General features: G+C 62.0%; 1 protein-coding gene across 1 annotated transcript in view; it reads left to right on the top strand.

Moving 5' to 3' along the window:
- Positions 1-12,370, top strand: part of shrprbck1r (sharpin and rbck1 related) — a 115,604-nt gene that overhangs the window by 24,529 nt on the left and 78,705 nt on the right. The window contains exon 6 of the mRNA XM_070881908.1: positions 1,744-2,035. Coding sequence (XP_070738009.1) covers positions 1,744-2,035 — 292 coding nt within the window. The remainder of the gene's footprint in view (positions 1-1,743; positions 2,036-12,370) is intronic.

The following is a 12,370-nucleotide window of genomic DNA, read 5'->3' as shown; positions in this document are numbered from 1 at the left end:
TAAGATAGTCACTAAATCCAGTCGAGAATTCAGGAGAAAGTTGGCTGAGCGGCAGGACATAGAGTCGGGATAATGGACAGGTACTCAAATTGGCAGGTGGTGACTAGTGGTGTCCCGCAGGGATCTGTGTTGGGCCTCAACTATTCACAGTATTTATTAGTAACTTAAATGATGGAATAGAAAGTCACATATCCAAATGTACAGATGACACAAAGATAGGCGGCATTGTAGGCAGTGTAGATAAAAGCATCAAATTACAAAGATATTAATAGATGAAGTGAATGAGCAAAACTCTGGCAATTGGATTTCAATGTCGGCAAATGTGAAGTCATCCACTTTGGATCTAAAAAGGATAGAACGGGGTATTTTCTAAATGGTGAAAAGCTGGCAACAGTGGATGTCCAGAGAGACTGGGGGCGGGGCGGGGGGGGCGGGGCGGGGGGGGCGGGGGGCGGGGCGGGGGGGGGCGGTGGGGGGGGCGGGGGGGCGGGGGGCGGGGCGGGGGGGGGGGGCGGTGGGGGGGGGGGCGGGGGGGCCGGGGGGGGGTGGGGGCGGGGGCGGGGGGGGGGCGGGGGGGCGGGCGGGGGGGGGGCGGCGGGGGGAGGGGGTGGGGGCGCGGGCGGGGGGGGGGGCGGCGGGGGGAGGGAGGGGTCCAGGTACATCGATCATTAAAATATCATGGACAGGTACAGAAAATAATCATACAGGCGAATGGAATATTGGCCTTTATATCTTGAGGACTAGAATACAAGGGAGCAGAAGTTATGCTGCAGCTGTACAAAGCCTTGGTTAGACCACACCTAGAGTCACTACCCCACACTGTCAAGCCCTGTATCCCTGGAAAGTGAGATTAGGCTGGATAGCTCTTTTTCGACCGGCACAGATACCATGGGCCAAATGGCGGCCTCCTGTGCCGTAAATGCCTCTGATTTTATGCATCAATCCCAAACTAATCCCACTGCCCCGCTCTCTCCCCATAGCCCCTGTATCAATCCCAAACTAATCCCACTGCCCCGCTCTCCCCATAGCCCTGTATCAATCCCAAACTAATCCCACTGCCCCGCTCTCTCCCCACAGCCCTGTATCAATCCCAAACTAATCCCACTGCCCCGCTCTCTCCCCATCGCCCTGTATCAATCCCAAACTAATCCCACTGCCCCACTCTCTCCCCACAGCCCTGTATCAATCCCAAACTAATCCCACTGTCCCGCTCTCTCCCCATCGCCCTGTATCAATCCCAAACTAATCCCACTGCCCCACTCTCTCCCCACAGCCCTGTATCAATCCCAAACTAATCCCACTGTCCCGCTCTCTCCCCATCGCCCTGTATCAATCCCAAACTAATCCCACTGCCCCGCTCTCTCCCCATCGCCCTGTATCAATCCCAAACTAATCCCACTGCCCCACTCTCTCCCCAGCGCCCTGTATCAATCCCAAACTAATCCCACTGCCCCGCTCTCTCCCCACAGTCCTGTATCAATCCCAAACTAATCCCACTGCCCCGCTCTCTCCCCATCGCCCTGTATCAATCCCAAACTAATCCCACTGCCCCGCTCTCTCCCCATCGCCCTGTATCAATCCCAAACTAATCCCATTGTGAACTTTGGTCACCTGTGCTCATATCTGCTTGTGTGGCTCGGTGTCGATTGCTGTTTGATAATCGTTCCTCTCTCGTCCCTTGGGACGTTTAGCTCACCGAAAGGCATGGTATAAAAGCAAGTTGTTGTTGTTGTTGTGTGTTAGGTGTTCCGAGATTTTGGGTTCCACCCCAGTGTCCAGCGCTGGATTATCGGCCAGTGCCTGGCGGTTGATCACAGAACTCTCAGCTCGTACGGTGTGAAGAAGGACAGCGATTCAGCTTTCCTGTACCTGCTGTCAGCCAAGCTGGTGAGCCTCCCACGGCTCCAGTACGAGGAGGAGCAGGCCCTCGCCGTCATGTCACACGGAGACATGCTCAGTGACATGCAGAGGAGGGACAGCCTCGAGGAGAAGAGGAAGTATAGCACCTTGCCAAACAAGCTGCCTGTCAATAAAGGTGCGACCATCTCACTAAATGTGCAACACAGTAACAGCGCAGGTCCAAGGCAGTCACATAGGAACAGGAGGCCCTTCAGCCCCTCCGAGCCTGGTCCGCCGTTCAATTAAATCATTGCTCAACATTGAACCGCCATATCCTTTGATACTCCTCGCTCTGTGTCTCTCTCTCGCCCGCTCTGTGTGTCTCTCTCTCGCCCGCTCTGTGTGTCTCTCTCTCGCCCGCTCTGTGTGTCTCTCTCTCGCCCGCTCTGTGTGTCTCTCTCTCGCCCGCTCTGTGTGTCTCTCTCTCGCCCGCTCTGTGTGTCTCTCTCTCGCCCGCTCTGTGTGTCTCTCTCTCGCCCGCTCTGTGTGTCTCTCTCTCGCCCGCTCTGTGTGTCTCTCTCTCGCCCGCTCTGTGTGTCTCTCTCTCGCCCGCTCTGTGTGTCTCTCTCTCGCCCGCTCTGTGTGTCTCTCTCTCGCCCGCTCTGTGTGTCTCTCTCTCGCCCGCTCTGTGTGTCTCTCTCTCGCCCGCTCTGTGTGTCTCTCTCTCGCCCGCTCTGTGTGTCTCTCTCTCGCCCGCTCTGTGTGTCTCTCTCTCGCCCGCTCTGTGTGTCTCTCTCTCGCCCGCTCTGTGTGTCTCTCTCTCGCCCGCTCTGTGTGTCTCTCTCTCGCCCGCTCTGTGTGTCTCTCTCTCGCCCGCTCTGTGTGTCTCTCTCTCGCCCGCTCTGTGTGTCTCTCTCTCGCCCGCTCTGTGTGTCTCTCTCTCGCCCGCTCTGTGTGTCTCTCTCTCGCCCGCTCTGTGTGTCTCTCTCTCGCCCGCTCTGTGTGTCTCTCTCTCGCCCGCTCTGTGTGTCTCTCTCTCGCCCGCTCTGTGTGTCTCTCTCTCGCCCGCTCTGTGTGTCTCTCTCTCGCCCGCTCTGTGTGTCTCTCTCTCGCCCGCTCTGTGTGTCTCTCTCTCGCCCGCTCTGTGTGTCTCTCTCTCGCCCGCTCTGTGTGTCTCTCTCTCGCCCGCTCTGTGTGTCTCTCTCTCGCCCGCTCTGTGTGTCTCTCTCTCGCCCGCTCTGTGTGTCTCTCTCTCGCCCGCTCTGTGTGTCTCTCTCTCGCCCGCTCTGTGTGTCTCTCTCTCGCCCGCTCTGTGTGTCTCTCTCTCGCCCGCTCTGTGTGTCTCTCTCTCGCCCGCTCTGTGTGTCTCTCTCTCGCCCGCTCTGTGTGTCTCTCTCTCGCCCGCTCTGTGTGTCTCTCTCTCGCCCGCTCTGTGTGTCTCTCTCTCGCCCGCTCTGTGTGTCTCTCTCTCGCCCGCTCTGTGTGTCTCTCTCTCGCCCGCTCTGTGTGTCTCTCTCTCGCCCGCTCTGTGTGTCTCTCTCTCGCCCGCTCTGTGTGTCTCTCTCTCGCCCGCTCTGTGTGTCTCTCTCTCGCCCGCTCTGTGTGTCTCTCTCTCGCCCGCTCTGTGTGTCTCTCTCTCGCCCGCTCTGTGTGTCTCTCTCTCGCCCGCTCTGTGTGTCTCTCTCTCGCCCGCTCTGTGTGTCTCTCTCTCGCCCGCTCTGTGTGTCTCTCTCTCGCCCGCTCTGTGTGTCTCTCTCTCGCCCGCTCTGTGTGTCTCTCTCTCGCCCGCTCTGTGTGTCTCTCTCTCGCCCGCTCTGTGTGTCTCTCTCTCGCCCGCTCTGTGTGTCTCTCTCTCGCCCGCTCTGTGTGTCTCTCTCTCGCCCGCTCTGTGTGTCTCTCTCTCGCCCGCTCTGTGTGTCTCTCTCTCGCCCGCTCTGTGTGTCTCTCTCTCGCCCGCTCTGTGTGTCTCTCTCTCGCCCGCTCTGTGTGTCTCTCTCTCGCCCGCTCTGTGTGTCTCTCTCTCGCCCGCTCTGTGTGTCTCTCTCTCGCCCGCTCTGTGTGTCTCTCTCTCGCCCGCTCTGTGTGTCTCTCTCTCGCCCGCTCTGTGTGTCTCTCTCTCGCCCGCTCTGTGTGTCTCTCTCTCGCCCGCTCTGTGTGTCTCTCTCTCGCCCGCTCTGTGTGTCTCTCTCTCGCCCGCTCTGTGTGTCTCTCTCTCGCCCGCTCTGTGTGTCTCTCTCTCGCCCGCTCTGTGTGTCTCTCTCTCGCCCGCTCTGTGTGTCTCTCTCTCGCCCGCTCTGTGTGTCTCTCTCTCGCCCGCTCTGTGTGTCTCTCTCTCGCCCGCTCTGTGTGTCTCTCTCTCGCCCGCTCTGTGGGTCTCTCTCTCTCGCCCGCTCTGTGGGTCTCTCTCTCTCTCTCTCTCTCGCCCGCTCTGTGGGTCTCTCTCTCTCTCTCTCGCCCGCTCTGTGGGTCTCTCTCTCTCTCTCTCTCGCCCGCTCTGTGGGTCTCTCTCTCTCTCTCGCCCGCTCTGTGGGTCTCTCTCTCTCTCTCGCCCGCTCTGTGGGTCTCTCTCTCTCTCTCTCGCCCGCTCTGTGGGTCTCTCTCTCTCTCTCGCCCGCTCTGTGGGTCTCTCTCTCTCTCTCGCCCGCTCTGTGGGTCTCTCTCTCTCTCTCGCCCGCTCTGTGGGTCTCTCTCTCTCTCTCGCCCGCTCTGTGGGTCTCTCTCTCTCTCTCGCCCGCTCTGTGGGTCTCTCTCTCTCTCTCGCCCGCTCTGTGCGTCTCTCTCTCTCTCGCCCGCTCTGTGCGTCTCTCTCTCGCCCGCTCTGTGCGTCTCTCTCTCGCCCGCTCTGTGCGTCTCTCTCTCTCGCCCGCTCTGTGCGTCTCTCTCTCGCCCGCTCTGTGCGTCTCTCTCTCTCTCTCTCTCTCGCCGGCTCTGTGCGTCTCTCTCTCTCGCCCGCTCTGTGCGTCTCTCTCTCGCCCGCTCTGTGCGTCTCTCTCTCTCGCCCGCTCTGTGCGTCTCTCTCTCTCGCCCGCTCTGTGCGTCTCTCTCTCTCGCCCGCTCTGTGCGTCTCTCTCTCTCGCCCGCTCTGTGCGTCTCTCTCTCGCCCGCTCTGTGCGTCTCTCTCTCTCGCCCGCTCTGTGCGTCTCTCTCTCGCCCCGCTCTGTGCGTCTCTCTCTCTCTCTCGCCTGCTCTGTTCGTCTCTCTCTCTCTCGCCCGCTCTGTGCGTCTCTCTCTCTCGCCCGCTCTGTGCGTCTCTCTCTCTCTCTCGCCCGCTCTGTTCGTCTCTCTCTCTCTCTCGCCCGCTCTGTGCGTCTCTCTCTCTCGCCCGCTCTGTGCGTCTCTCTCTCTCTCGCCCGCTCTGTGGGTCTCTCTCTCTCTCTCGCCCGCTCTGTGGGTCTCTCTCTCTCTCTCGCCCGCTCTGTGGGTCTCTCTCTCTCTCTCGCCCGCTCTGTGGGTCTCTCTCTCTCTCTCGCCCGCTCTGTGGGTCTCTCTCTCTCTCTCGCCCGCTCTGTGGGTCTCTCTCTCTCTCTCGCCCGCTCTGTGCGTCTCTCTCTCTCTCTCTCGCCCGCTCTGTGCGTCTCTCTCTCTCTCTCTCTCGCCCGCTCTGTGCGTCTCTCTCTCGCCCGCTCTGTGCGTCTCTCTCTCTCGCCCGCTCTGTGCGTCTCTCTCTCTCGCCCGCTCTGTGCGTCTCTCTCTCGCCCGCTCTGTGCGTCTCTCTCTCTCGCCCGCTCTGTGCGTCTCTCTCTCTGCCCGCTCTGTGCGTCTCTCTCTCTCTCTCGCCCGCTCTGTTCGTCTCTCTCTCTCTCTCGCCCGCTCTGTGCGTCTCTCTCTCTCTCTCTCGCCCGCTCTGTGCGTCTCTCTCTCGCCCGCTCTGTGCGTCTCTCTCTCTCGCCCGCTCTGTGCGTCTCTCTCTCTCGCCCGCTCTGTGCGTCTCTCTCTCGCCCGCTCTGTGCGTCTCTCTCTCTCGCCCGCTCTGTGCGTCTCTCTCTCGCCCGCTCTGTGCGTCTCTCTCTCTCTCTCGCCTGCTCTGTTCGTCTCTCTCTCTCTCGCCCGCTCTGTGCGTCTCTCTCTCTCGCCCGCTCTGTGCGTCTCTCTCTCTCTCTCGCCCGCTCTGTGCGTCTCTCTCTCTCGCCCGCTCTGTGCGTCTCTCTCTCTCGCCCGCTCTGTGCGTCTCTCTCTCTCTCGCCCGCTCTGTTCGTCTCTCTCTCTCTCGCCCGCTCTGTTCGTCTCTCTCTCTCTCGCCCGCTCTGTTCGTCTCTCTCTCTCTCGCCCGCTCTGTGGGTCTCTCTCTCGCCCGCTCTGTGCCTCTCTCTCGCCCGCTCTGTGCCTCTCTCTCTCGCCCGCTCTGTGGGTCCTCTCTCTCTCGCCGCTCTGTGGGTCTCTCTCTCTCTCTCTCTCTCGCCCGCTCTGTGGGGTCTCTCTCTCTCTCTCTCGCCCGCTCTGTGGGTCTCTCTCTCTCTCTCTCGCCCGCTCTGTGGGTCTCTCTCTCTCTCTCTCTCTCGCCCGCTCTGTGGGTCTCTCTCTCTCTCTCTCGCCCGCTCTGTGGGTCTCTCTCTCTCTCTCTCGCCCGCTCTGTGGGTCTCTCTCTCTCTCTCTCGCCCGCTCTGTGGGTCTCTCTCTCTCTCTCGCCCGCTCTGTGGGTCTCTCTCTCTCTCTCTCGCCCGCTCTGTGGGTCTCTCTCTCTCTCTCGCCCGCTCTGTGGGTCTCTCTCTCTCTCTCGCCCGCTCTGTGGGTCTCTCTCTCTCTCTCGCCCGCTCTGTGGGTCTCTCTCTCTCTCTCGCCCGCTCTGTGCGTCTCTCTCTCTCTCTCTCGCCCGCTCTGTGCGTCTCTCTCTCTCTCTCTCGCCCGCTCTGTGCGTCTCTCTCTCGCCCGCTCTGTGCGTCTCTCTCTCTCGCCCGCTCTGTGCGTCTCTCTCTCTCTCTCTCTCTCGCCGGCTCTGTGCGTCTCTCTCTCTCGCCCGCTCTGTGCGTCTCTCTCTCTCGCCCGCTCTGTGCGTCTCTCTCTCTCGCCCGCTCTGTGCGTCTCTCTCTCTCGCCCGCTCTGTGCGTCTCTCTCTCTCGCCCGCTCTGTGCGTCTCTCTCTCGCCCGCTCTGTGCGTCTCTCTCTCTCGCCCGCTCTGTGCGTCTCTCTCTCTCGCCCGCTCTGTGCGTCTCTCTCTCTCTCTCGCCTGCTCTGTTCGTCTCTCTCTCTCTCGCCCGCTCTGTGCGTCTCTCTCTCGCCCGCTCTGTGCGTCTCTCTCTCTCTCGCCCGCTCTGTGCGTCTCTCTCTCTCTCTCGCCCGCTCTGTTCGTCTCTCTCTCTCTCTCGCCCGCTCTGTGCGTCTCTCTCTCTCGCCCGCTCTGTTCGTCTCTCTCTCTCTCGCCCGCTCTGTTCGTCTCTCTCTCTCTCTCTCGCCCGCTCTGTTCGTCTCTCTCTCTCTCGCCCGCTCTGTGCGTCTGTCTTTCTCTCGCCCGCTCTGTGCGTCTCTCTCTCTCTCTCTCTCTCTCTCGCCCGCTCTGTGCGTCTCTCTCTCTCGCCCGCTCTGTGCGTCTCTCTCTCTCGCCCGCTCTGTGCGTCTCTCTCTCTCGCCCGCTCTGTGCGTCTCTCTCTCTCGCCCGCTCTGTGCGTCTCTCTCTCTCGCCCGCTCTGTTCGTCTCTCTCTCTCTCGCCCACTCTGTGCGTCTGTCTTTCGCCCGCTCTGTGCGTCTCTCTCGCCCGCTCTGTGCGTCTCTCTCTCGCCCGCTCTGTGCGTCTCTCTCTCTCGCCCGCTCTGTGCGTCTCTCTCTCTCGCCCGCTCTGTTCGTCTCTCTCTCTCTCGCCCGCTCTGTGCATCTGTCTTTCGCCCGCTCTGTGCGTCTCTCTCGCCCGCTCTGTGCGTCTCTCTCTCGCCCGCTCTGTGCGTCTCTCTCTCGCCCGCTCTGTGCGTCTCTCTCTCGCCCGCTCTGTGCGTCTCTCTCTCGCCCGCTCTGTGCGTCTCTCTCTCGCCCGCTCTGTGCGTCTCTCTCTCGCCCGCTCTGTGCGTCTCTCTCTCGCCCGCTCTGTGCGTCTCTCGCCCGCTCTGTGCGTCTCTCTCTCGCCCGCTCTGTGCGTCTCTCTCTCTCGCCCGCTCTGTGCGTCTCTCTCTCTCTCGCCCGCTCTGTGCGTCTCTCTCTCGCCCGCTCTGTGCGTCTCTCTCTCTCTCTCTCTCTCGCCCGCTCTGTGCGTCTCTCTCTCTCTCGCACGCTCTGTGCGTCTCTCTCTCGCCCGCTCTGTGCGTCTCTCTCTCTCTCTCTCTCGCCGCTCTGTGCGTCTCTCTCTCTCTCTCTCTCTCGCCCGCTCTGTGCGTCTCTCTCTCTCTCTCTCTCTCTCGCCCGCTCTGTGCGTCTCTCTCTCTCGCCCGCTCTGTGCGTCTCTCTCTCTCTCTCTCGCCGCTCTGTGCGTCTCTCTCTCGCCCGCTCTGTGCGTCTCTCTCTCTCTCTCTCTCTCTCTCGCCCGCTCTGTGCGTCTCTCTCTCTCTCTCTCGCCCGCTCTGTGCGTCTCTCTCTCGCCCGCTCTGTGCGTCTCTCTCTCTCTCTCTCTCTCTCGCCCGCTCTGTGCGTCTCTCTCTCTCTCTCTCTCTCGCCCGCTCTGTGCGTCTCTCTCTCTCTCTCGCCCGCTCTGTGCGTCTCTCTCTCTCTCTCTCGCCCGCTCTGTGCGTCTCTCTCTCGCCCGCTCTGTGCGTCTCTCTCTCGCCCGCTCTGTGCGTCTCTCTCTCTCTCTCTCTCTCGCCCGCTCTGTGCGTCTCTCTCTCTCTCTCTCTCGCCCGTTCTGTGCGTCTATCTCTCTCTCGCCCGTTCTGTGCGTCTCTCTCTCTCTCTCGCCGCTCTGTGCGTCTATCTCTCTCTCGCCCGCTCTGTGCGTCTCTCTCTCTCTCTCGCCCGCTCTGTGCGTCTATCTCTCTCTCTCTCGCCCGCTCTGTGCGTCTATCTCTCTCTCTCGCCCGCTCTGTGCGTCTCTCTCTCTCTCGCCCGCTCTGTGCGTCTCTCTCTCTCGCCCGCTCTGTGCGTCTCTCTCTCGCCCGCTCTGTGCGTCTCTCTCTCGCCCGCTCTGTGCGTCTATCTCTCTCTCTCTCCCGCTCTGTGCGTCTATCTCTCTCTCTCGCCCGCTCTGTGCGTCTATCATTCTCTCTCTCCCGCTCTGTGCGTCTATCTCTCTCTCTCTCTCCCGCTCTGTGCGTCTATCTCTCTCTCTCTCCCGCTCTGTGCGTCTCTCTCTCTCTCTCGCCCGCTCTGTGCGTCTCTCTCTCTCTCTCGCCCGCTCTGTGCGTCTATCTCTCTCTCTCGCCCGCTCTGTGCGTCTCTCTCTCTCGCCCGCTCTGTGCGTCTCTCTCCGCCCGCTCTGTGCGTCTCTCTCTCTCTCTCTCGCCCGCTCTGTGCGTCTCTCGCCCGCTCTGTGCGTCTCTCTCTCTCTCTCTCTCTCTCTCTCTCTCGCCCGCTCTGTGCGTCTCTCTCTCTCTCTCTCTCTCTCTCGCCCGCTCTGTGCGTCTCTCTCTCTCTCTCTCGCCCGCTCTGTGCGTCTCTCTCTCTCGCCCGCTCTGTGCGTCTCTCTCTCGCCCGCTATGTGCGTCTCTCTCTCTCTCTCTCTCGCCCGCTCTATGCGTCTCTCTCTCTCGCCCGCTCTGTTCGTCTCTCTCTCTCTCTCGCCCGCTCTGTGCGTCTCTCTCTCTCTCGCCCGCTCTGTGCGTCTCTCTCTCTCTCGCCCGCTCTGGGCGTCTCTCTCTCTCTCTCTCTCTCTCTCGCCCGCTCTGTGCGTCTCTCGCCCGCTCTGTGCGTCTCTCTCTCTCTCTCTCTCTGCCCGCTCTGTGCGTCTCTCTCTCTGCCCGCTCTGTGCGTCTCTCTCTCGCCCGCTCTGTGCGTCTCTCTCTCGCCCGCTGTGCGTCTCTCTCTCGCCCGCTCTGTGCGTCTCTCTCTCGCCCGCTCTGTGCGTCTCTCTCTCGCCCGCTCTGTGCGTCTCTCTCTCGCCCGCTCTGTGCGTCTCTCTCTCGCCCGCTCTGTGCGTCTCTCTCTCGCCCGCTCTGTGCGTCTCTCTCTCTCTCGCCCGCTCTGTGCGTCTCTCTCTCTCGCCCGCTCTGTGCGTCTCTCTCTCGCCCGCTCTGTGCGTCTCTCTCTCGCCCGCTCTGTGCGTCTCTCCCTCTCTCGCCCGCTCTGTGCGTCTCTCTCTCGCCCGCTCTGTGCGTCTCTCTCTCTCTCGCCCGCTCTGTGCGTCTCTCTCTCTCGCCCGCTCTGTGCGTCTCTCTCTCTCTCGCCCGCTCTGTGCGTCTCTCTCGCCCGCTCTGTGCGTCTCTCTCTCTCTCTCGCCCGCTCTGTGCGTCTCTCTCTCGCCCGCTCTGTGCGTCTCTCTCTCTCTCTCTCGCCCGCTCTGTGCGTCTCTCTCTCTCGCCCGCTCTGTGCGTCTCTCTCTCTCTCTCTCGCCCGCTCTGTGCGTCTCTCTCTCTCTCTCTCGCCCGCTCTGTGCCTCTCTCTCTCGCCCACTCTGTGCCTCTCTCTCCTCGCCCGCTCTGTGCGTCTCTCTCTCTCTCGCCCGCTCTGTGCGTCTCTCTCTCTCTCTCTCGCCCGCTCTGTGCGTCTCTCTCTCTCGCCCGCTCTGTGCGTCTCTCTCTCGCCCGCTCTGTGCGTCTCTCTCTCTCTCTCACGCCCGCTCTGTGCGTCTCTCTCTCTCTCTCTCGCCCGCTCTGTGCGTCTCTCTCTCTCTCTCTCGCCCGCTCTGTGCGTCTCTCTCTCTCTCGCCCGCTCTGTGCGTCTCTCTCTCTCTCGCCCGCTCTGTGCGTCTGTCTCTCTCTCGCCCGCTCTGTGCGTCTCTCGCCCGCTCTGTGCGTCTCTCTCTCTCTCTCTCGCCCGCTCTGTGCGTCTCTCTCTCGCCCGCTCTGTGCGTCTCTCTCTCTCTCGCCCGCTCTGTGCGTCTCTCTCTCTCGCCCGCTCTGTGCGTCTCTCTCTCTCTCTCTCGCCCGCTCTGTGCGTCTCTCTCTCTCTCTCTCGCCCGCTCTGTGCGTCTCTCTCGCCCGCTCTGTGCGTCTCTCTCTCTCTCTCTCTCGCCTGCTCTGTGCGTCTCTCTCTCTCTCTCTCGCCCGCTCTGTGCGTCTCTCTCGCCCGCTCTGTGCGTCTCTCTCTCTCTCTCTCTCGCCCGCTCTGTGCGTCTCTCTCTCTCTCTCTCGCCCGCTCTGTGCGTCTCTCTCTCTCGCCCGCTCTGTGCGTCTCTCTCTCGCCCGCTCTGTGCGTCTCTCTCTCTCTCTCTCGCCCGCTCTGTGCGTCTTTCTCTCTCGCCCGCTCTGTGCGTCTCTCTCTCGCCCGCTCTGTGCGTCTCTCTCTCGCCCGCTCTGTGCGTCTCTCTCTCGCCCGCTCTGTGCGTCTCTCTCTCGCCCGCTCTGTGCGTCTCTCTCTCGCCCGCTCTGTGCGTCTCTCTCTCGCCCGCTCTGTGGCTCTCTCTCTCTCTCGCCCGCTCTGTGCGTCTCTCTCTCTCTCGCCCGCTCTGTGCGTCTCTCTCTCGCCCGCTCTGTGCGTCTCTCTCTCTCTCGCCCGCTCTGTGCGTCTCTCTCTCTCTCGCCCGCTCTGTGCGTCTCTCTCTCTCTCGCCCGCTCTGTGCGTCTCTCTCTCTCTCGCCCGCTCTGTGCGTCTGTCTCTCTCTCGCCCGCTCTGTGCGTCTCTCTCTCGCCCGCTCTGTGCGTGTCTCTCTCGCCCGCTCTGTGCGTCTCTCGCCCGCTCTGTGCCTCTCTCTCTCGCCCGCTCTGTGCCTCTCTCTCTCGCCCGCTCTGTGCCTCTCTCTCTCGCCCGCTCTGTGCTCTCTCTCTCGCCCGCTCTGTGCCTCTCTCTCTCGCCCGCTCTGTGCCTCTCTCTCTCGCCCGCTCTGTGCGTCTCTCTCTCTCTCTCTCTCGCCCGCTCTGTGCGTCTCTCTCTCGCCCGCTCTGTGCGTCTCTCTCTCTCTCTCTCTCTCTCTCTCTCTCGCCCGCTCTGTGCGTCTCTCTCTCTCGCCCGCTCTGTGCGTCTCTCTCTCTCTCTCTCGCCCGCTCTGTGCGTCTCTCTCTCTCTCTCTCTCGCCCGCTCTGTGCCTCTCTCTCTCGCCCGCTCTGTGCCTCTCTCTCTCGCCCACTCTGTGCCTCTCTCTCTCGCCCGCTCTGTGCGTCTCTCTCTCTCGCCCGCTCTGTGCGTCTCTCTCTCTCTCTCTCGCCCGCTCTGTGCGTCTCTCTCTCTCTCTCTCTCTCGCCCGCTCTGTGCGTCTCTCTCTCTCGCCCGCTCTGTGCGTCTCTCTCTCGCCCGCTCTGTGCGTCTCTCTCTCTCTCTCTCCTCTCTCTCTCTCGCCCGCTCTGTGCGTCTCTCTCTCTCTCTCTCTCGCCCGCTCTCTGCGCCTCTCTCTCTCGCCCGCTCTGTGCGTCTCTCTCTCTCTCTCTCTCTCTCTCGCCCGCTCTGTGCGTCTCTCTCTCTCGCCCGCTCTGTGCGTCTCTCTCTCTCGCCCGCTCTGTGCGTCTCTCTCTCTCGCCCGCTCTGTGCGTCTCTCTCTCGCCCGCTCTGTGCGTCTCTCTCTCGCCCGCTCTGTGCGTCTCTCTC

Source organism: Pristiophorus japonicus, chromosome 5 (assembly GCF_044704955.1).
Source record: "Pristiophorus japonicus isolate sPriJap1 chromosome 5, sPriJap1.hap1, whole genome shotgun sequence".
Classification (NCBI taxonomy): domain Eukaryota; kingdom Metazoa; phylum Chordata; class Chondrichthyes; family Pristiophoridae; genus Pristiophorus; species Pristiophorus japonicus.
This window is presented reverse-complemented; position numbering and strand designations above follow the sequence as displayed.